General features: G+C 42.4%; 2 protein-coding genes across 2 annotated transcripts in view; both read right to left on the reverse strand.

The window, feature by feature from the left end:
* Positions 1-6746: 6746 nt before the first annotated feature.
* On the reverse strand, positions 6747-13709 carry RAB39B (RAB39B, member RAS oncogene family). Its single transcript, XM_075538689.1, has 2 exons — positions 13163-13709; positions 6747-9605 (listed from the first exon to the last, which is right to left on the reverse strand). The coding sequence occupies exons 1-2, from the start codon at positions 13375-13377 to the stop codon at positions 9179-9181; spliced, it is 642 nt and encodes a 213-aa protein (XP_075394804.1). The 5' UTR covers positions 13378-13709; the 3' UTR covers positions 6747-9178.
* A 6185-nt stretch (positions 13710-19894) lies between these two features.
* Positions 19895-24182, reverse strand: part of CLIC2 (chloride intracellular channel 2) — a 44899-nt gene continuing 40611 nt past the window's right edge. The window contains exons 4-6 of the mRNA XM_075538719.1: positions 23674-23780; positions 22885-23066; positions 19895-22135 (exon numbers count right to left, since the gene is read on the reverse strand). Coding sequence (XP_075394834.1) covers positions 21974-22135; positions 22885-23066; positions 23674-23780 — 451 coding nt within the window. The 3' untranslated portion in view covers positions 19895-21973. The remainder of the gene's footprint in view (positions 22136-22884; positions 23067-23673; positions 23781-24182) is intronic.

Here is a 24182-nt window from a genome sequence, read left to right on the forward strand (position 1 = left end):
CAACTCAGATGGGATAGACTCAAAACTCTATTTGGGCCCTGGTGGACTTAAATTTTTTCCCCCTTAGCTTCAATCTAAATTGCACACAAGCAACTGCTGTTCTCTTCCAGAGTTGGCTCCCGCTGTTGCTTTGGCTGATGATACTCAACTTCTCCATTATTCTGCTCCTTCTGGTACTGCTGTTTCTCTGCCACGGATTCTTGCTGGCTTTTACCAGCACCAATATCAAAGTTCTCTGTCTCTTATATCAAGGAAGTTCTCAATGCAGGGATCCCTCTACTCTTGACTCTTCTTTCTTGGTGGCTTTGACCCGTTCCTCCTCACCATCCTTGCTTCTAAGGACTATTCTGGATGCACTTTCAAGCCAGATTTGTTGGTTCTTTTGGCAGTCCATAGTTTGTTCAATATTCTTCACCAGCCCCACCGTTCAAATGCCTTGATGCTTCTTCATCCTTCCTCATTCATTGTCCTACTTTCACATGCACAGGAGATGATGGAAACTATGACAGCTTGGGTCAGGTCCACCTTAGTCCTCAAAGTAATGTCCTAGCTTCTCAACACTATAAAGAGGTCTTGTGCAGCAGATTTGCACAATGCAATGCATTGTTTGATTTATTGCCTGCTCTTTCTATGCATGATGATTGTGGGTACAAGTAAAATGAAATCCTTGAAAACTTCAATAGTTTCTTTTTCTTTAAAAATACTTTTATTGGGGGCTCTTGCATCTCTTATAACAATCGATACATTCATCCAGTGTGTCAAGCACATTTGCACATATGCCGTCATCATCATTTTCAAAGAATTCTCTTCCCACTTGAGCCCCTGATTTCAGCTCCCCATGTCTTCCCCCTCCCTCCCTCCCTCCCTCACAAACTCTTGATAAGTTATACATTATTATTTTCATATCCTACATCATCTTCTGTCGCCCCTCACCCACTTTTCCAATGTTTGTCCCCCTGAGAGGGGGTTATAAGTTGATCCTTGTGATCGATTTCCCCCTTCTTCCCCCACTCTCCCCTAATCCTCCTGGTATCTCTACTTTCATTGTTGGCCCTGGGGATTTTATCTATCCTGGATTCCCTGTATTGCGGCCTCTTATTTGTAGCAGTGTGCATGCTCTGGTCTAATCTGATTTGTAAGGTAGAATTGAGGTCATGATAGTGGGGGGAAGGAAGCACCAAAGAACTAAAGGAAAGTTGTGTGTTTCATCAGTGCTATACTGTACCCTGCCTGTCTTTTATCTTTCATGTGACCCCTCTGTAGGGGATGTCCAATTGTCTACAGATGGGCATTGAGTCTCCACTCCATGCCCCCCCCCCATTCACCTTGGGTATGATTTTGTTCTGGGTCTTAGATGCCTGGTACCTGATCTCATTGAAACCTCGTGATCACACAGGCTGGTGTGCTTCTTTCATGTGGGCTTTGTTGCTTCTCAGCTAGATGGCCACTTGTTTACCTTCAAGTCTTTAAGACCCCGGATACTCTGTCTTTTAATAGCCAGGCACTATAAGCTTTCTTCCTCACATTTGCTTATGCACCCATTTTGTCTTCAGCTATCAGGTCAGTGAGGTGAGCATAACAGAATGCCGGATTGTTTGAGCAAAGTGTTCTTGTGTTGAGGGAATACTTGAGTCAAGGCCCAATGTCCATCTGCAACCTTAATTCTTAATATATAGATATGAGTGCATAGTTCTATTCCCCTCTTGATATATTTACATATGTACATGCCTGCATTTAGACCTCTATCAATAATTTCTTGCTTATTGATCCAGTTGTGAAGACTTTTGCTTTCTCCTTGTTAATTTGAATAGTTGTCTAGTTTTTCTCCTACCTTTCTACCTCCTCTTTTTCTGTTTCATGTGCTGTTTCTTCTAGTTCCTTCTAAATTTGGCGTGCCCTGAGGGTTATTCATTGAATCTCTCTCTCATGTTTCTGAGTTTATCCAATCTCATCAGTAAATACCATTCCTACACTGATGATGCCCAACTTTTGATCTCCAGTTTGAGCTTCTGGACCTCAGGCTTAGGTTCTTAATGCTACTATAACTGAAAGTCTACCAGGGTATGGCTTTAACAGACAGAAGACTGAAAGGCTGAGCTCCATGTGTTGTCTGTCTCTAGGGGACAGAAGATGTTCTCTCCCTGTGAACCCCAGGGGCAGGTCCCTGTTCTTTGAGCTTCAGGTGGCAGGTATCTTCCCCCACCCATGTTTCCTTTCTTCTGTGTTAAATCTCTTGTTATCATATATATTTCTGTGTTCAAAGTTTTAAGACACACACTCCACTAATATGGCCTCATTACCATAACAAATAAAACTAGTCCCAAATGGGATTGCAACCCTAGGTATGGGGGTTTGGGATTTACAATACACCCTTTGGAGGAGCAGAATTTAAGTTCCAGGCTCATACCCAACTCTCTGATGTCTTCATCTAGAAAACTCAATAGGCATCTTAAAGTCAACATGGCAACACTTTAGCTCTCTATTCGTTCTCTTTTTTCCCTGCCTCCTCACCAAATCCCGCTTTTATAAATCTCACTCAGTCCATTAGCTAATTCTGACTTTAATTTCACAACAGCTCCCTGCCTAGGCTCCCTACTTTCATCTTGCTCCTCTCTAAGAATGCAGGAGTTTGGTAAAATGCAAGTCAGATCATGTTTCTCTTGTGCTTTAAACTTTCCTGTGCTTTCCTATTGCAGAGCAAGCCCATCAAACCAAACCACCGCCACCAAGTTGATTATGACTTTTAGGGGCCCTATATAGGGTTTCTGAGGCTAAAATTCCTTAGCAGAGCTGATAGCCTCAACTCAACCCTATCTTTCTTCTGTGGGAATGGCTGGTGGGTTTGAACCACTGACCTGGTAATTCATTTCCATGAGCTAGTCCCCACTCTTCTTCCTTCTGTTCTCTGGACTCCTTGCTGCTTCTGGAACTTACTCGAGCCTTTACACTTGCTGTTCTCTTCTTGGAAAGTTACTTCCAAGATATCTATAGATAGTACATGGCTTATTCCTGGCTTTTCCTGGAACCGTTTGTAGAGCAGTTAGAATCAATTAATTATTTCAAATTCCCTCTCCTACTTTCAAAAGTGCCCTGCTTGGTTAAATGATTGTTCTGAAGCTTAATACTACATTTCACAGGACCATATTCTCAGGGGACACCAAAGTCAATTGGCATGACATAGTTCACAAAGACATGACATAGTTCACAAAGATCTTGATTTGGCGAGTAGCAACTGGGGTCTTAAAAAGCTAGTGAGCAGCCAGCCAAGGCGCAACTATTGATTTCTCCCCATATAGAAGAAAGAAGAGTGATAGGTGAGGAAAAGCCAAAGATACATGGGAACAATTCGTCCAATGGACTAATGCCTCCCACACATGGTCTCACAGCATGTAGACCAGAATAACGTGATGGTGCCCAGCTACTACTGCCACATACTCTGAAAAGGATCGTGTTAGAAGGTCTTGGCTAGACTGGCAAAAAAATGTGAAACAGTCCTGAAAATCATCCAAGAGACTAGGTTTAACAGGTCAGATAGAGACTGGTGGGACCCTAAAGACTATGGTCCATACCCTTCAGGTCTAGAACTGAACTCACCTCCACATTAGGAGAGAGGGAAAAAAATGAGGAGCTGATGCCAGGGGCTTAAGTGGAGAGCAAATGTTTTGAGAATGATGAAGGCAATAAATGTACAAATGTGCTTTACACAATTGATGTATGTATGGATTGTGATAAGAGTTGTATGAGCCCCTACTAAAATGATTTTAAAAAAAAGAAAATGTTGATGGCAACATAATGCACAGATGTGATCAATACAATCGATGTATGGATTGTTATAAGAGCAGTAAGAGCCTCCAATAAAATGATTAAAACAAACAAACAAACAAAAAAATAACCAACAATTCCAAATTGAAAGGGCAGTATTTACCTAAACACAAAGTTCAGGTGGTCAGGAAATAAGGAAGAATGGAAACAGGAAACAGGGATGAAGTGGGATAGGCGATGGGAGATTGAGGGAATTGAATCAGAATGTGTCTTGAGTTGTTGCACGTAAAACTAGCATCCTCTCTATAAACCTTCACCCAGTTCACTATACAAAGTGTATAAAAATTCTACATTTCATTGTCTCCTGAAGAAAAATGTAAAACTTCACAAATTCAAAATTCCTTCTTTACATTTTGATTTGCCAGTGCTTCTTTGAAACAGAATTTATTTCCAGGTTTCAGCTGTATTTCCTCTCCACTTAGGTTCACTAATAGTTATGAGTCAGAAAGCACTTGATAGTGGTGCATTTTGAGTTTTTTTAGTAATAAGTCCGTACCTTTGAGGAACTCATGTTTTAGTAAGAAAATCAAAGGTTTGGCAAGCTTGTAATAATGTGATATGTACTCTAATAGATAAATGTGTATTTGCATTCCATATAAATCTTTATAGACTAGAGCCTTGCCTAAGTGAGAAAGCGAACATCTCTAAAAGGTGATAAAGGCTTAATAGCAGTTTTCTTAGAAGGTTGAAGTGGTAAGAGCTAGCAAGGGGAATGATATAATTCATCAAGCTCTGAAAGAAACTTTTAAAAATGAGTACCAAGAAGTGTACCTAGGGCATAAATTTCAAAGAATTAAGACTAGGAAGGTAATATAATCGCACTTTGGGAGCCTAGGGAGTTGTAAGTACCAGTGTGACTATCAGATTTATATATTTAGGAGTTCACTCTGATTGTAATATGCAGAGCAGACTGAAGGCGGGCAATAATGGAGGCATAGCGTGGCTACCCCATCATACGTAATCTGACTCCAACCTACCCTTCTGGCTTTACTTTTCCTCCCTGTACACTGAACCTAATTGCAAAATACCCTGGAAATCATCGAGAGTGAAGTGCTAAGGAAAGAGACTTGATTGTTTCGAACACTTGGATGTTTTCCTATTCAGCATTCCAAAGACTTTGAGAACTTCACAAGAGGATAGACCACCACTATCTCTGTAACGATGCCCACCCCCCTCCACCGGACATAAGATGCTTGTGAGGATCAGGTTTCATTTTGTGGTACATGGAGCAGGGGTGGGGGTGGGGAGTGTCACCATGAGTCACAACCAATTCTATGGCACCTAACCACATTAGCAATTCCGTAAACGGCCGCTGGGTGGTGGAAACACAAAGGAAAGATACCAGTGATGCCAGAGGCAGATTCTTGAAAAATAGTACCCATGGCAATTAGTTTTGAATTGCCGAGTGATCTCTCATAGCAGGCAATGGAAACTGCTTAGTGGCGTCTTCCTCAGGTAGCTCCCAGGGCACTTGCCATACCTAAGACACGCCTCTGAGTGATGCTACAAAAGGTTTGAGACCTGACTTTCCTTGACAGGCACACCAACATAGGACCGGTGGGAACAATTCAGGTTGAATTGAAGCCCAAACCCAAATATCAGCATAGTCCTCAGGACTGTGGGGAAAGTAGGACTGGAAGCAAGCCTGGAAGACTGTGGGGGTCACCAAAGGTTGAAGGGTGGAGTTGGAGGACTGACTGGGTTGGGAAGATCAAAAAACCAACCTCACTGCCACCGAGGCGATGCCGACTCCTCGGACCCGGTAGGGCAGGAGAGACCAGCCCCCGTGGGTTTCTGAGACTGTCACTCTTTTTACCGGAACCGAAAGCCTCATCTTTGTCACACACAGCGGCTGGCGGTTTCAAAATGCTGACCTTAGGGTTAGCTGTTAGCAGCCCAACGCTTAACCACTACATCACCAGGGTCACTGCCATCAAATCGATTAGACAGGGTAGAACTGCCCCTCGTGGGCAGTTCTGTAACTACCCCTGTGAGTAGGCTATAACTTTATGAGCGGAAAGCCTAATTTTTTTGCCCACTGAGAGGCTGATTTTGAATTGCTGATCTTGAGGTTAGCAGCCAAACACATAACCCATGAAGCCAACGCGGTTGTTCCTGCTTTCCTGAAGCCTACAGCTGGTCTCAGAGTTAGGCAGAGGCAAGCTGCTATGAAATGTGTAGTTGATTTGGATTTTATTAAGTGTAATGAGAAACCATTGTGGTGTTATGCAGGGTAATGATCTGATTTCTGCTTTGAAAAGATCACTTTGGCGGTTATGCTAACAATGTACCATGGGTGTGGCAATACGAGCAGAAGTAGGGAGTCACTGAAGCAATTTCTCTAAGTCTTATGAGTGACCTGGGCAAAGGTGAGAGCAGTGGAGATGGAGAGAAATGGAAGGTACGTGCTGACCATGCTTGTGATGATTTTGAGGTGAAAGGTGGAGAATTCCATTTCTGTTGAGCAAGGTGGTGAGTGGGGTTATCATTTACAAAGATGAGGCACCTGGGGGGGGGGGCGAGGGGGAAGGGATGCATTTGGATGATTTCAGTGGCTCCTAACGACAACAGTGCCTCCATGGAAAAGCCTTTTCTTGAGCCAAGAAGGAAACCCTGACAGGCCTGGTGCTACCCTCACCAGGGCTCAGCTACCTGGTTCACGAATTAGGGTTCCTCAGTACAAGCTGCAACAAGGCAAATTTAGGCTGGAATGACCTGCATTTTCCCACCGTGAACTGGGAAGCCAAGGAGGCAGTGAGCCTCTGGGACTTTCAGCATGATCACCAGCGAACTTTCCAAAATCACAATCTCTGTTTGGCTTTGAATGCTCTCGTGCATAGTACCTATCATCGCTCAGCGATCTCCTTCGTAGTGGCTGATAAGCTTTAGTGACCGACTTTGGAAATAGCTGTAACACACACTAGGACTCTCACAGTCACATAATCCACCAGTTTACTAAATACAAGCATATTTTCATTCACATACAGCTAAATAAAGCATTTTTTCACATTTCGGTATAGTGCACAACAAAGTGAGGAAAAGAATATAGTACAGTTTATTCTGTAATATGCGACAATCTAATCCAACATGCAGTGTGGTCCTTGTTACAAGTTATTTTATCTTTTCTTTACCTAAGTAGTAAAATAGCTTCTAAAGCTTTATCCTTAGTATTATGTTAACACCTGATTTTTTTCACACTTATTTTCTAAAACCCACTTATTGCAGTGACAACAGCGCTGAATTCTACTAAAATACTTTGTAAAGTTTCTAGAACTTGTGTAAGCAATTTTAAGCTCAGCCACCTCTGCTGGATCTATGCTGAGTATTTTTAAACCTGCCTAAAAAATGCAAGGAATGGGAGAAGTATACATATAATGTATTTTAGTCAAGAAAACCATAGAGAAGTTTGTTTCTATCTTTTTTTTGAACTGACAGAATCCAGTCAACTCTCATTTATCCACTGGATAATCTTGCTTTCAGAATCTTCTAAACTTTAGTTTTGTAGTTGATGACAATTTTTGTTTAATCCAATTGGCCGTGTTTTAAGTTGTCTTCTACAACCCAGAGGTGTAAACACCCCCACCCAAGCCAGATGATGTAAAATGCGCGTGACGAAGATCAGTTGATGGTGTGAATTGGTCCAGCATGGTTTGCGCATCCAACTTGGGACACAGATGGAAGGACAGTTTCCCATCATTTTTATTAATTGGTTTCCTAATTCTGGCTGGAACAAAGTCCCAAATATTCCGACTCAGTCACATTTATACTGAGGTTCCCTATTCTCTCCCAAAGCAATCAGTCATTCTCAGGTTTTCTATCACAATGGATATGAGAAACCTCACTCTAACCCAGAATGGTTTTCTTACTGTGAAATGCATGGCTTTGCCTTGCGTAACTGGCTAGTCCCCCAAATAGTTTACAGCATCTCTTTTCTTCAATGAGACAGTGGACTTATGCCAGCCATTCCAATGTAGTTAGTGATCTGGTCACCTGAGAATTAGGAGCTGACTCTAGGGCAAACAGGAAGCCGGTGTGTGTGTGGCAAACAGGTGGCCAGGTCTTCTAGCCTCCCACATTGGTTCCTTTCAATAACGTGTCCATTGTCTTTCCATGATAAGAACACTTATCAAAGTGCCCACAGTTCTAGTGTTTTCAGTTGTGCAATCATTCACTTGTTCAAAGCCCTCTTGTCAATAATACCTGAATGGGCCTTAACTTTAATTCATTCCCAGGATCCCTCGGGATTATAGCTGAGTTGCAGTCAATAAGGAAAACATCCTGACATTTCTTTAGAGACACGTCCCTTCCCAAACCATTGTAAAACAGCTTGTTCACCTGACTGCAGGCTGATGCAATGAAAAGATAAGAAGCTAGGAATCAGGATCTTCACCTTGGCTAAGTCAATCTCCTGGCTCTTGGTTGAGCCAACTGTAAAACGGGGCTAATGACCTCAGAGGCCTGTTGTAATGATAAAATAAGTTAACAGCAAGTGATATTGAGATGTAAACTGTAAAGTATAAGGTGCACAGCACCTCCTCTTTAGCAGGTGTGCTGTACAGAATGACTGACGGAGTGTTTTCGGGGGTTCTTTTCCCTGTGTTGTTGCTGCCCTGGGCCTGAAGGAGCAGGCAGGCTTATTTCCAGACTGCTGTTGCCAGGGCAGTGTATGGTGTTCAGGTGACAGGAACTTGCATGGGAAATTTTTTCCCCCTCTTTCAGCTGGTCATTCTATTATAAGGGCAAAGACTTTGGGAAATTATATATAACAGTGTGTAAATGACCTCTTTTTCCATGACCTCATTTTTATTTGAATGCCAGACCTCGAAAGGCCCACCCTTCACCGATAGGTAACTGCTTAGAAGCGAATGGGTATCTTTTAGATAAAGCCAGCACAGGCATTTTGCGTGGGCCATTCTCACCGATTATGTTGACCTCACGGTCATTTTTAGTTCCGGTGATCATTCCCAAGGTGATGTATTCCCCGCCCCCCTGTATAGTTCTTTATGTCTGTGACGTATGGGTGAGCTAAAATACCATGAGACAGTTGGCCTGCTTGTAGGTGTATTTTACTGGGGCCTAACTCCCCAAACCCTAACCCCCTAATAAGTGGTCCCCAAACGGCACACAGTCATTGCTCAGCCAGGGCCACAAAATAGCCCTCAGTCATAGTGCTCAGGCCTCACCAACCCACAGCACACGGGCCTGCCAGAGCCTCCCCTGGGAAGGAGGTTTGCTTGGTATTCTCTAGGTGTCCAAAATGGAGTTTGAGTTCTCTCAGCCACACAAGCCTTCTCTGTACTTCAGTTGCATTGGTAAGTTCCGGTAGCAGAGCATGGCTTGGAACTAAGAGGCCTGACTAGCACAAACATCTCCTCTCTGATTTGACGACCTCTTCTGAAGAGTGAACTACATTTGGTACAAATCCACTCTTCACCCCTTCCCAGCCCTCCTGGATTGTGATCTCCCCCCTTTTCACCAGCTCATAGATGTCTCTTGTCAGGTCTGTGAAGGCTTTCTCCACATTGATGGCATCGCGAGCTGACGTTTCAATGTACTTCATCCCATATGCAGCAGCCAGTTTCTCTGCTTCGTGCCGAGTCACTTGCCTCTGGGTATCCAGGTCACACTTGTGACCCACCAGAACAAACACAATTTGGTAGGGCTGAACGTGTACTTTGGTCTCTTCTAACCATTCATGGACATTCTGGAAGGACCGGCGGTTGGTAATGTCAAATAAAAGAAGACCACCGACTGAGTTCCTGTAGTAAGCACGGGTGATGGATCTAAAACACAAGAAAGAAGTAAAGGGTAAAGGACACGCCGGCACTCTCGCACTGCACTCAACTGCAGCTAGTGGAGGCTTGTACTTCTGGGAACTGTCTCAGTCCTTTGGTTCAAATTGCATTTCTTTTCTAAACAAGGGAATAAAGGGATCTTTTTGCTTTTTAAAACAGGTCATGTCACAATACCACAATCAGAGTGATATGTGGATTTCAAAATGGGCAAACTTTGAAATGAAGACTTCTGGAAGAGTCAGCACCAGGAAATGAGTCAGTGCCATTTCCTGCCTTCAGGAAGAACCACAACTAAGTGTCCCTGTCCTAACTTAGAATAACGGACAGAGATGTCCTCTTCTACACGATGATCTTTCTCAAAAGACTTTCATCATCATGAGGAAAAGGCAAGATTTGATGTCAGAGTGCGCCGTGCCCCGAGAGCTCATCACAAAAGCCAGTCGTTGAAACAGGGGATTAGAAAAATCAATGTATGCTCAGTAAAAGTTCCCCAAATCACAATGAAGACTTCAAAACCAATTTTTACTAGCTGCCAGTAACTTTAAATATACAATTTTGTTGTTATTGTCCAGGGCATGTGAGCATGGGATTGGTAGGTGTGGTGGAGGGTTTGGGGGACAGTGACTGTAAAGGCCTTGGGGGAAGTGGGGGAGAACAGCACCCTCAGCCCTCCTTCCTGGCACATTCCAGAGAGAAGCAGATTCAGGAGCACCCATCTGAGGAACTCCCAGCACAACCCAAATCGACTAGAACGTGCCGGAGCCTTTCTCATACAGAAATCTCTTCCCTTTCCGCTAGAGCTCTCTTTTCTGATGCACTTTTGTTTCCTAGCCCTATTGGCCGATGTCTCATCCCAACAACTTTGCATTCCCAGTCACAAAGCCTCCCTTTTGAAGCACTTTATAATGGATATGTATCACTGAACTCTACATCTATCACTAATTCTTCCAGAGCAGGACCTGACCTTTGACTTCTCTTTTCTTGTACCCTCACGACAGTGCACAGCTAAGAGCATATTGTAGAGACCCTCAGCTCTCAGGATAGGACAGAAGGGGACTCTGCGTTCCTCCAGATACACTGGCTCAAGATTGTATAAGAAACTTGCACTGTTGAAGAAAATTCATTGGCGACCTTGAACAAGAATAGCCTTAGGCAGAAAAGAGTAGGAAGGAGTCTTTGGAAATGAAAAACCAGATCCAAGTCACAAACGTGTGCTCACTTACTTTTTAATCTGTACAAGTCAACAGTCTGGCTGGCTGTCCTATACATGTAAGCTCTCCTTTTCTCAACAGTAGTCTCAATTCCAACATTGGCTGAAGTAATGGTACTATCAGTAGAATTACCACATGAGCCATGAGGATGATTTGTAAGGTTGTGTCTCTGTGTGTGTCTGTATGCGTGTGTTAAAATGGAGCAAGGAGGAAGCAATACTAGTTATCAGCAAATCCTGACTCTTCACTGAAAAATGGAGGACAGGTAATAAGGTTCTGGGGAAGTCAGTGATGCCTACATGTGTATGTTATGGATTTGTGTCTCTCAAAAAGAAATATGGAAGTCCTAGTTACTGTACTTATAAAGATGACTCTGAAAGGAAGTTTTTCTTTTGTTATGTTAAAGAGGCCTAAATACGGTGGGTTCTAAACCTAATTCCTTCTAAGAGGTATCTTGTAAAAAGAGTAGAAGAGACACGGAGATACATGCCCGGAGGAAGATAGACGCCATGCGAGACAAGCCAAAGAATGGTGGGGATCTTTAGCCTCTAGAGCTTCGAGGCAACAAGTTACTATTCATTTGTGGTATTTTTTGTTGTTGCTATGGCAGCACTAGGTCATTAACAGGGCCATGGTTAACCGGGCTTAGTAACACCAGTCTCTAAGATTTAGTTTCAAAATAACCAAAGTTTTCCCTTTAACGTAATATTATTTATTTAAATAATTTTAATCATAATAAATCTAAAGCTTACTATGTACTTGCTATATTACTGAAACAGAAGAAACCATATATTTGACCTTCTTGATTTTATGAGCCTCAGAAATATTTTATGATATCTTGCTTAGAGCATGCCAGCGCTTGTTAGAAGACATAGAGCTAGTTGCCTGTATCACAACTTGTTGTAAACCACTACGTTTTTAGATCTATACGTTTAGGTTCATCTCTTTGAAGGAAAAAGTTAAATAATGAAGGACTCAACTCTGTACGGCTTAGGGAAAATGGCTCAATGCTAACAGAATAAACATTGTCCATGAATTTAAAGCCCAGCCTAGATTGTTTTAAAGGTCAAACTTTACAAATGAGTTCAAGCCTCCAGACCAGGCAAATTATCCCTGGAGGCTGAAAGCATTCTTGGTTGTCAAATGTTTTAAGATTTGTGGAGGACTGTGGACACACCAGTGAAGTAGGGCTTGATTTGCGAAATGATGAATTGAGGAAATTTCTAACCCTTGTCAAACCCTCAGCCTACATTAGTATTTTTATCGTTTGGGAGGATCTAGCAAGGAAAATTCCCAGGCCCTTTCTAAATATGGCTTAAGGCCCAGGGACTGTAAAATATATATCTTCTAGCTGAAAACTAAAACCCTTTGTGTAGCAAAAGAAATAACTAAGGATAAAAAGTCAAAAGACAAATGGGGAAATCTTTTACACAAAAGGGTTTGATTTTTAATCTAATCAATCAAATCAATATGATTCAGTAAGAAATATGCAATGAATATGAACAGGCTGGTTCATACGGAAAGAAAATCCAACAAACATGAAAAGACACCTTTCTTCACTTACAACATGAGAAATGCAAACACAAGTTCAAAGTGAACCTGAACAAGGATGTTGTTTGTAGAAAAACCTTGTTAGTAGAAAAACCTTGTTAGAAACAATCTCTTCTCCCCATTTCTAGTCAACTAACGAATATCTTCTATGCTCAATTCTTTGATCAAAGAGCATTAAGGCTTTTGCTGTGGTTCCTGCTGCCGCACCAAACTTTAGCTCAAATTGCAAAGTGTTCTGTGTTCACTCTGCTCTCTCTCCTTTCTGGGTGCTTTCTTGTCTTGCCAGGCCCCATCTTCTCCAAGTAGCCTCCCTTGTGTTCAATTACCAATGATACATGCTACCAAGGAAAAGGAAAGGGAGTGTCTGGCATGTAGTAGATGCTCATCTAATATGTACTGATTACAAGAGGAAATCAATCAATTCATCAGTGTTGGGCTATGTTAGGATGACCTGGGACATTGTGGAAAGTATATAGTATAAGACTACCGTGGCCTAAGGCCTGAGACCACAGTGGCCAATTCCAACTAGTTTGCTAGCCTTGGCTTGAAGGGGCCAGTCAGGTTGGTGGAGTTAGGGGAGAGCAGGATGTGCTCCTGAGCGGCCTTCCTTCTTTCTCTGGACGCCTCTCCTCCTGCACCGAATCCCCGACCCCCTAAGCCCCTGGACCCTCGGTGTGGCCCACCTAAGGTGGACTGAAAGGAGGACCTGGAAAGCCTACCCCCTCCCCCGCCCCCGGGGCTGTGCAATCCCTCCGGACCCTCCCACTGTGCATGCGGGCCCACCTGAACCTCTCCTGACCCGCGGTATCCCAGATCTGGAGCTTGATGCGTTTTCCCGGCTCTATCTCCACGAGGCGGGAGAAGAAATCCACCCCTACGGTGGGGTCTGAAACCTGGGCGAAGCGGCCTTCGGTGAAGCGGCGAATCAGGCAAGACTTGCCCACCGTGGAGTCCCCGATGACAATGAGCCGGAACTGGTACAGCCAGATGGCCTCCATGGCCGCGGCTCCGAACGGTTTCTTCCCCGGCCCGGGGGCAACGCGACAGGACGCCCAGCTGATCTAGCTCGGCCGCGAGAGCATCGCTGGCCCGGAGCCCGCGGAGAGGTAGGCCCAGGCGCCCGCGGAGCCGAGGGACGGATGCTGCGCTCGCAGAGGTGATGAAATGGCAGCAGCATCAGCACCACGCACTCTGACTCATCGCCGGCTGCCAGGTTACTGTAATCCCCCGCGTAGCCGCGACTCGGGCCCCCGCGGCGAGAGCGCCGCACTGTCTGGAAGAGGAGCGCAGCCCGAAACAAGCCAGCGACCTTCCTTTCCGGTTTCCCCACCCACGCGTCTCAATTTCCCATCGCCCCATTGTTGATATTGCAGAAGGAATGCGTGTTTTCCACGGCGACGAGTGCAGTGACACAAAATGTACGCCAGAAGGGACACGTACAGCACTCCGGGGCCAACCCAACACACGATTGGCGCACACCCAGCTGCCCGCATCTCCATAGAGATGGGATCAAACCGGACGTCACAGGACACTTGCTTCTTTCAATTCATCGACATCCCTCCACTTTAAACTTTCCCCCCAAATGTTGATCAATTTAAATGTCCGAACGAACCACTCCCCTGCATTTGTTCAAGTAGCCGCTCTCCGTTCTTACCACCTTGATGTAGTGATTTTTGTTTTCTCCTTTTAGGTATTACTCGATTTCACGTTTCCCTGGCGACTGTTGGCATTCAGCATCTTTTCCAGTGGATTGCCCATTTGCATCTCTTCTGGGAATGGTCTCTCCATAACCTTTTCTAAGTTGGAATTTACTTGATGACAGTAAGTTTGGTTTTGCAATCCTTTATTGTTCTCCTGCTCATTTGTAGAACATGTTTATATAGAAGACATATTAACCTTTTGTCTGTCACATAGGTTGCAAATATATTCTCCAATTCTATCTTTTGACTTTAAGAATATATGTTTTAATACACAACATGATTTTAACTTTTGTTTAGTCAAAACTGAATTTCCTTTAGGCTGCAATTGTTTTGTTATCTTGTTGATGAAATATTTCCTAACTTCATTTTAATGAAAATATTTCTCCAAAATTTTCTATTTTTTTGTTTTGAAAATATTTTTGCATTTCAGTTTTCATCCATTTGCGGTTTTGTTTTTGCATGTAATGTCATGGAGCTCAGTTCGAGTTGATTCTTTGTCTAATAGCTAACGAGTCACATGACCCTCAGTTTTCAAAGTCACCACGCATTGCTACTCCGTTGCAGTTCATACATTCATGGGCTTTCCCAAATGAAATGCACTTAAATTTGTCTTGCGGTTAGTGGATGGTCGTGGCTTGCAGAAAAGTTCTCTTAGCAATATCCTTGAGCCCATGACTGCAGCCACCGTGTCAAGGCATCTCCTTGAGAGCCTGTCTCTCTTTTGCTGCCCCTCCACTTGACCAAGTAAGATGTCCTTCTCTAGAAACGGGTCTCTCCAGACACGTCCACAGTCCGTCAGACGAAGGCTCCATCCTTGGCACTAAGGAGCATCCTGGCTGTACTTCTTCCAGCACAGGCTTATTTGTCTTCCTGACCATCCATGGTACTCTCAGGATTCGTCACTAGCACCGTCATTCAGAGGCAATGATTCTTCTCCAATGTCCAACTTTCACAGGCACATGCACAACTACTATGGCTTGGGGCAGGCATACCATTACCCTTGCTTTTCAGTACTCTAAAGACAGCTGGTGCAACAGATTTCTTTAATGCAAGGCTTGTTTTGAGCTCTTGACTGCTGCTTCCATAAGCGTTGGTTGTGGATCCAAGAAAGAAAAATCCTCAAAAAAATCATTATTTTATCCATTTATTAGGATGTTACCGATTGGTCCAGCTGTGAGGATTTTGGTCTTCTTTATATTGATTCATAACCCATACTAAAGGCTGAAATCCTTGGCCTTCATCAGCAAGTGCTTCAGGTCCTCCTCACTTTCAGCAAAGCAAGGTTGTATCATCCGCACATCACAGGTTGTTAATAAGCCTTCCTCTAATCCTGAGACCGCATTCTTTTTCATAGAATCCAGCTTCTCTGCAGATTTGCTCAGCACACAGATGAAATAAATATTGTGAGAGGACACAACCCTGATGCACCCCTTTCCTGATTGTAAACCATGCAGTATGCCCTTGTTGTGTTCACACAACAGTTTCTTGATCCGTGTACAGATTATGCATGAGCAGAAGGTGTTTGGGAATGCGCATTCTTCTAAAAGCTATCCATAGTTTATGATGGTGTATGCAGTCAAATGCCTTTGCCTAGTCAATAAAACACAGGGTAAACTTTCTGATAATCTCTGCTTTCGGCCAAGATTCATCTGATATCTGCAATGAAACCTCTTGTTTCACTTTTTCTTCTGAATCTAGCCTGAACCTCTGGCAGCTCCCTGCTAATACACAGCTGTAATGACTGCTGGGCGATCTTCAGGAACATTTTACTTGCGTGTGATATGAATGATGTTGTTCTATAATTTACGCATTCAGTTGGGGCACCTTATTTTTGGAATAGTTCAAATACAGATCTGTTCCTGGTGATTGGACTGGTTGCTGTCTTCCGCATTTCTTGGCATATGTGAGAACTTCCAGTGCTTCGTCAACTCGTTGAAACCTGTCAGTTGTTATTCTGAAAGGCCTGGAGCCTTGTCTTTGGAGAATGCCCTCAGTTGCAGCGTGGACTGCTTCCTTCAGTAAGATTGGTTCTAGACCATTTGCTACCTCTTGAAATAACTGAACTTCAACTAGTTTGTTCTTTCGGTGCTTCAGCAGTCACTATTTTGCCAATGGAATCTTTCCATTTTTGCAACTTAACCTTTGACATTTTTCTTCCGTTCTTTTAATTTCACATATACTGAGCCTATTCTTCCTGGCAGGAGCCCGGGTGGTCTCATGGTTCTTTTGCATGGCTGGTATTTCAGAACCACCAGCCGCTAGCCTTTAAAACTCACAGGGGGAAGTTCTGGCCTGCCCTTAGAGGGTCCCTGTGAGCTGGCATTGACTCGCTGGCAGTGAGTTTGGTTTGCGTTTGATTCGTTTTGATTTTCTAACTCTTGGTTTGTGTACATTTCATTACAATTTTTTAACCTTGTTTTCTAGAACTCCTCTTTGAAATGTTCTGTTCAGATCTTTCACTTCATCATTTTTTCCATGTGCTTTAGTGATGAAGAGTGATTTTGAGTCTCTTCTGAGATCCACTTTGACTGTCTATTTCTTTCCTGTTTTTTAATGACTTTTTGCTTCTTCATGAATGATGTTCCTGATAACTTCCCACAGTGCATCAGGTCTTCTGTCAGTAGTGTTCAGTGAGTCAAATCTGTTCTTGAGATGTTCTCGAAATTCAGGTGGGATCGGCTCAAGGTTGTATTTTGGCTCCTGTAGACTTGTTTTCATTGTCTTCTGCTTTATCCCGAACTTACATATGAGCAATTGATGGTCTGTTCCAAAGTCAGTCCCTGACCTGGTTTTAGCTACTGCTGGTGAGTTTCTTCCATCTTGCCTTCCTACAGATGTAGTCAATTCGATTTCTGGGTCTGCCGTATAGAGAAGTCCACGTGTATATTGTTGTTAGGTGCCATCGAGTCGTGTGTTGATTAGATTTCTTTGAAGGAAGATGGATGTAATCTGATCACAGGCAGCATTGTGCTTCAAGATTGATTTGGGCATGCCCTTTTTGACAAGGAATTCAATGTTATGCCTTTGACTGCGTTATTCCTGGCATAGTAAATCATAAATGATTTTCTGATTCAATATTGCCAATACCAGTCCATTTCAGCTCACTAATGCCCAGGGTATTTATCTTTATACATTCCATGCCATTTCATGAGTGAAACATGTATAGTGCCATTTACGTTGTTGAAAGAAAGGTGATTTTGCAAGACTTGTTCATAGCAAATATCTTTTTTAACACCACAAAAGGTGACTACACACATGGACTTCTCCAGATGGAGTACTCAGAAAGCAAATTGAGCACATCTGTGGGAAGACACTCTGGAGAAGCCAAAACCAGAGCAGGGGCCGACTGTGGAACACACTATCAATTGCTCAAATGTAAGTTCAGGATTAGGCTGATGAAAACTTTTAAAAGTCCACAAGATCCAAAACACAAGCTTGTATCTATCCAACCTGAATTTTGAGAAGACCTGCAGAACAGACTTGACTCACTGAACCCCGGTGAGAGAAGACCTGAGGAGCAGCGGGGCACATCAAGGCCATCATTCATGATGAAAGCAGAAGGCCCTTAAAAGGGCAGGGAAGAAAGAAAAGATCAAAGTGAATCTCAGAAGAGATTCTGAAACTTGCTCTTGATGAAGTCCAAGAATTCCTCCCACTACTATGGCCTTAGTTTTACCTCACTCATCTTGCTAGACCTGCGTGTGTACATTGGTACAATCAAGATCTTTGGATGCATGAAATCCAAGATAGATAAAATCCTCAGAAACAGTAATCAGAGTGATGGCTCCCTGACAGTACAGGAGGGGAACAAACAACAGATTTTTAGTTGAAGGGACACATTGGATGGTGTAAGTTATGGCAACCCCCCCAAAACAATAATTATAATAACATATTAAGGGTTCAGGGGATGGTAGGGTGGGGCAAGGAGGGGAGCTGATATCAAGGAGTTCAAGAAGACAGAAAAATGATTTGAAAATTATGGCAGCGATTGTACAGTTATGCTTGATCTAGTTGAATTATGGATTGTGATAGTATCTGTAAGAGCTCCTAATAAAATGTTTAAAAGGTTGGTTCTATGAAAGGATTGGCAACCCACTGACAAGCTTAGCAGAGATAATGGAGAAGATGAAAACATGAATAAGAAACCAAATGTGTGATATCAGAACAGAACTAAATGAAATACAAAAAGATAACTCAATCCAAAGAAAGACTGTCCACCATTTGGTTTTCAGGTTGTTGTACTGTGGTGGCTTGCATGTTGCTGTGCTGCTGCACATTCTGCCACCAGTATTTCAAACATCAGAGCTTCCAGTCCTGTCCATTTCTGAGTGACTAGTCACTGAAAACCCTTGTGACTAGCAGCAGAGCCTTGTCAGACATGGTGCCAGATGAGCCCCTGCCATGGGAAGGCTCTCTAATTACTACCGAGGAGGACCTGCCTCCCCAAAGTAGAGTCCACTGTGATGACATGATGGTGTCAAGTTCTCAGGACTGTCATCTGCTGATGGGGAATCACTCAAAAGGAAACAGCTGTCAACATCCATTAATAATGGGAATGTGGAAGACACAAAGTATGAGTATAGGAAAATGGGAAGTCTTATAAATGGAATGAAATGCATAATGATTGCTAATCTAGGCACGAATGAGGTGAAATGGGCTGGTGTTGGTGCTTTTGAATTGGACAGTCATATAGTTTACTATGGCACGAATGACAAAGTCAACAGGAATGTTGTCATATTCATCATCCAGAAGGACTTTTTAAGATTGATCTTGGAGGTGATATTCGGTTGTTACCTCTGGAAAAGAAAACTTGTCCCAGATACTGGCTGCTATACACGTGCCTCCTTTTGTCTTGTAAGTGGCGGTCTTGTTTTAAAATTCTGATTTCATAGGGGTACTTTCTTCCTACCACAATGTAGTATTATCTTAAGAAAGATGAGGCCCAAGAACAATGGAATGTGGGTCATGCACATGTGTTAGGGCCCCTTGATATCTTATGTTCATTTCTTTCTTGCCTATGCTGTGGATAAGCTCTGGACCTGGGTCGCTGTAGTTTTCCTCTCCAAAGGGATTCTGCCACCAAATAAAATTGACTTCCTTCCTACTTAGGCTAGATGGGCTTTCGTTGGATGTCCTTCACTCAGAAAGTGGGCCCTACCTCTGCTTCAGTCATTTAACATTCAGTGTAATTTCTTTTCCTGAGGATTTCAGGAAGTATAATTAAAAGAACTGTAAGTCAGTTTTTACTACCTAACAAACCAACTGGAAAAAAAACACTAGTGGCTTAAAATAACATTCATTCATTCATTCATTCATCATATCTCTTTATCTTGACTCTTTAGGTTCCAGGGTCAGGATTCTGGGTCCCTTTTCAACATAGGCTTGATGTTAACAGGTTATTAATTGCCTTATATTCTTTAACCGATTAAGACACTGCTCTACTTAAATTTTACTTAAACTTTCCCCTTTTCTCCAGCCCTATAGTAACATTTTATTTTCCTTTATCCCAGTAGATTTATTTGGGTTGTGCTGGGAGTTCCTCAGATGGGTGCTCCTGAATCTGCTTCTCTCTGGAATGTGCCAGGAGGGAGGGCTGAGGTGCTCTTCTCTCCCACTTCCCCCAAGGCCTTTACAGTCACTGCCCCCCAAACCCTCCACCTACCAATCCCATGCTCACACTCCCTGGACAATAACAGCAAAATAGCCTCCCCCTCTTCAGAAGACCCTTGTTAGGTTAAATTAATAACAATAATGGAGAGAGACAAACATGGCGATGATAAATGAAAAATAGAGTATATAACATACTTACAAATACTTTATCTCTCACAAATTTATTTTATTTCAAAAATATTGTTTCAACTACTCGCATTAGAAAATAAAAATAGATGGCTGTGGCTAATTTGAAATTAACATAGACTTGGGCCCGTCTTGTAGTAGAAGTCTGACTCTGAAGAAGGCGGATGGCTTTTGAAGATCATTCGTTTAAGTCTGCCTCTCTCTCATGTCCTCACTCTCAGATTTAGCTCTTCATATCGGAAATAAACAAGTGTCTGATCCTTCTTGGAAGAAGTAGAGTCAGAGTGCTCCTTAGAGGCAAGGATGGCAAGACTTGGCCTCAGGTACTTTGGACATGTTCTTAGGTGAGACCCAGCCCTGGAGGACAGCATGCTTGCTAAAATAGAAAGTCAGTGGAAAAGAGGCAGACCCTCCATAGAATGGACGGACACCGGGCCTGCAAGACAGGCTCACACAACTGCAGTGAAGACTGGGCAGTGCCCCCTTCTGTTGTCCATTGGGTTGCTGTCCGTTGGCAATAACCTGAGGGCACTCAGCAGCAGCAGTACATTAACAAAGCTGTATACTTGTTCTAAGATTTTGAGTGTAGCTGTTTCTATGCAGTTTTGGATTGTAGCTCCACTTACTATATTTTTATGCAATTAATATGTATATTACCTTTTTTCCCTAACCACATACCCTCGCTGTATATTATTTTTTATAAGTATGCTATGCCAATTACAAAAATACATGTTGGTGACCTTAGTTTCTATTTCTGTGCACATGGAAACTTTATTTAGGGTGGGTATTTGTCGTGGAATTATCTCCCCCCTCAAAATATAGGTGCCAATGTGGCTAGACCATGACTCGCAGTATTTATTGTGCGGTTATCATCCATTTTGTCAACTCTACCCTCTCCCTGTTAATGAAGCAGGATCCATGTAGGGTGTATTTTGAGCCACAGCCTTACAAGAGGGTGTGCCTCCAGTCATACCTTCGCCAAGTCACATACATAGTCACACGTCCTTTTCTTTTACGAGAGCCCAAAGGAGAGAGAAGGAAGCAGGGAGGGGGGAAAGAGCTCACTTACAAGCAAGAAAGCAGGAGGAAGAGCAGAGTTCCTCCTCTGAATCTGGGACTCTGTCACTGAGAACGTCCCAGGAGCCCAGGTCCACCCAACTGTGGACAGGAGACAAGGACCTTCCCGCAAAGCCCACAACGCAGGGGGTGCCTTCGCCTGGAGCTCGTGCTCCGAATTCCGACAGCTAGCCTCCGTAATGGTGAGAGAATACAGGTCTAGCTGTTCAAGCCTCCCACTTGGGGTGTTTCTGGGTTTATATGAAGGGCTTCTTAAGGGGAAAATGGAATTTAAAGAAAACACAATGTTTCACTAACTTTTTGAAGCCTCTCCATATTACCTGAAATTTATGCCCAAATTACTTACCAGTAGATCAAAGGAGATTTAAATGTTTTAACTTTTATGAATTCATGATAGGCTAGCAGCATTATTTTCATGAGTGGAGCAGCGAAACCAGATAGCATGAATGCACGGAGATCTACAAAAGTAACATTATCTTTGCACATATACACCAGATTTTAAAGGACATGAACAGAATGATTGAATGTACTGGTAATATAGGAGAACAGGTGAAAGAGGCTGAAGTTCATTTCAGGAACTCTCATGCAACATGGGCATTATATAAACAGATACACTATGCCAGGATTGGTTTACTTAATTTTGTCACTTCTGTGCATTACCTGTGTGGGCACATCAGTTCAAAAAAATTATGGTATGTAATTTGTGACTTCAGACATCTACTTAGCTTACGCACAATGCATTTTATGAGTTCGAACAAAGCAAAACATCTTGATGCTTTCCATGTTATTCAAGGTTATATTATGTGGATGAAGAAAATGAAGTGAAAATGTGAAGCTCTGTAAACTATTCAATGGACAGGTTGGCTAACCAGATGCAGATAATAAATCATCTTTTTCATTAGAGTTGAATAGAGCAGCAGGGTAAAACTATTTCCCATATTCTTGTTTCCCAAAGCCTTTCTAATATGATAACAAATGCAATCTGATAACAGAGAGAACACTTCCCCGCCAAAGAACAGCCCTAACTCTTCTGCTTAGACACACGTGCGTAAGTATTTTCGATCTCTTTCGCTTCCGGACACGTGTGGGTAAATTCTTCACGGGCATAAGCATTGTGGAGATAGCGCCAGACGCCTGAGTATTCTGCTGGAATGTCAAAGCCACGGTATTTTTTTGCAGCAATCTTAAGTTTTGGAAGAAAGAAGAAAAATCCGTTAGTTGTAAAATCAACCAATAACATGTCTACTACGTAGAGACATGTCTCAAAAGTAAAGATCATTGAGGACATCTTATAAAATGACGTCCATTTCCTTATGGAGTCTTAGATTTACTATTTCAATATTTTGTCTACCAATGAAGACAAAGCTATATGCTTGCAATCATATAATTATATTGATACTGTTTTAATTATGAATATATTTAGAGGAAGGAAATATGGAAATGAAGCACACAGCTTTGTCTCCAGTAGACTAAGAACTTATCTAGGGCTATAATTATACCTAATATCTTGATGTAGTCACTGTGTTGGCACAGGCCCTGGAGTACAGTAACAGTCAATAAATATTTTAAAAATAAATTATGGAATCATAACACTAACAACCCTCATTTTTATTATTTGCTGTGCTCTAGGTATAGTTCTAATCATTTTACATGTTGTGGTTTATTGAGTCCACTCAATAATTTTGTGAAATAAGCTAGTATTATTATCTTATTTTATAGAAAGGCAGTGGAAAATATCTTCTGATTCAGAAGGAAAAAAAACAGAAGCTTTTATGTTTGCCAGAGGAAGCCATTCTGGATCTTCCTCTAAGAAGTAAAAGAAGATGATGACGATGACAACGGCAATGACACCATCACATAACCACTTGTGTTTTGCATTGTAAACTCACAAAGCAATCCCCAGAGTTTTCGGTTTGCCTTATAAAAACTTACTCTAATAATGTTCAGTTTGGGCAACAAGTTGCAGTCAGCCAATGTCAGTTGATCTCCATCCAAGAACAATCTTCTGGAAACGACGAGTTCCTCAGTCCTGCCTGGATCAATTTCATCCAGAAGTGGGGTGTTTAAGTAGTCATCCAGACGCTTAAATTCTCTGAGCAGAGATTTTTCAAAATCTGAGACAATGAAGTCACAGATCACTTATCAATCCTTTGTCTTCATGTGTAAACCCATTCTCACTATGCTTTCCACATGTTTAGACATTTTGAAATCTTGTCTACACTGGCTTTCCTCCTCGAAAGAGCTATTTAGAATGTTCTACGGCCCACTGATAGATATTCCGATGTTTGATCAAATGGTGAGTGAAAATGTTTCTGCACTTTTCTTGGGAGGTGCACTGGGAAGAGAGCCAAAGAAAGGAAAGTGTGATATGTTGGTGTTTAGCACAGAAAGCAGAACATGAGGAATGGATAGCTTTCATCGCGAACTTGAGAGGGTAGTAAACAGAAGAGGAAATCTGTTATGGGAAATAATAGATACTACCATGTAGGGGAATCTTAACGGTAACATGCCAATGCTGTCAATTGAGCAGTTGTTAATTTCCATACTCAATCTTGGATTCCAAATCCCATAAAGCTGAATGCAAGGGAATTTTAGAAGATAGAGCTGAGAAAAAGAGATTAGCCTGTTCCCCAACAGAGGCTATATCTTCAGGAAAACCCATTTTAACAGCAAAAATGTCTGACCCCGTGAGAAAAATAAACTTAAAAAAGGGTGTCTTACTCGTATTTGCTTCCTTTTGTGTATTCTTAATGTACGCTGAAAACTTGGCAAAGAGGTTACAGCCCACGTCAAAGGATTCCTTGTACTTGGGGCTCAGGGGAGGATACCTTAAAAAGAAACTCTACTGAGCTATCATTCACACATACAGAACAAGACAGCAACACGATGTCTATAGGGACAAGATAGGGACCTATAACTTGCACTATGCTGAGAATGGGAGCTTTAGAAAATCTTACTGGACACTGAAGGTCTCAAGAAATATCTCATTAGAAATACAAGCTTTTATTAATATCAGAATACTGACATAACTTGTCTAGAGTTCCAAGCTTATTTACCTGTACAATGTTTCAAATAGTAGTTAGATGCCTATGCTTTCTCCTAGCATCCTATTTGGCAGAAGATATGGTGACAAAACTATATATTTTCAAAGATAAGTTGTAGGAAACATACAACTTCAAATATTTTACCTTAGAAAAGGGAATGAGGATGGAGAAGCTAGAAGACAAGGA

Source organism: Tenrec ecaudatus, chromosome X (assembly GCF_050624435.1).
Source record: "Tenrec ecaudatus isolate mTenEca1 chromosome X, mTenEca1.hap1, whole genome shotgun sequence".
Lineage (NCBI taxonomy): Eukaryota > Metazoa > Chordata > Mammalia > Afrosoricida > Tenrecidae > Tenrec > Tenrec ecaudatus.

Excerpts from the sequence above, each read along its gene's own strand:
- RAB39B (XM_075538689.1), bottom strand. The coding sequence starts at position 13,377 with ATGGAGGCCATCTGGCTGTACCAGTTCCGGCTCATTGTCATCGGGGAC. Across the intron at positions 9,606-13,162 it reads GCGGGTCAGGAGAGGTTCAG|ATCCATCACCCGTGCTTACT; the intron begins GTGGGCCCGCAT and ends CTTGTGTTTTAG.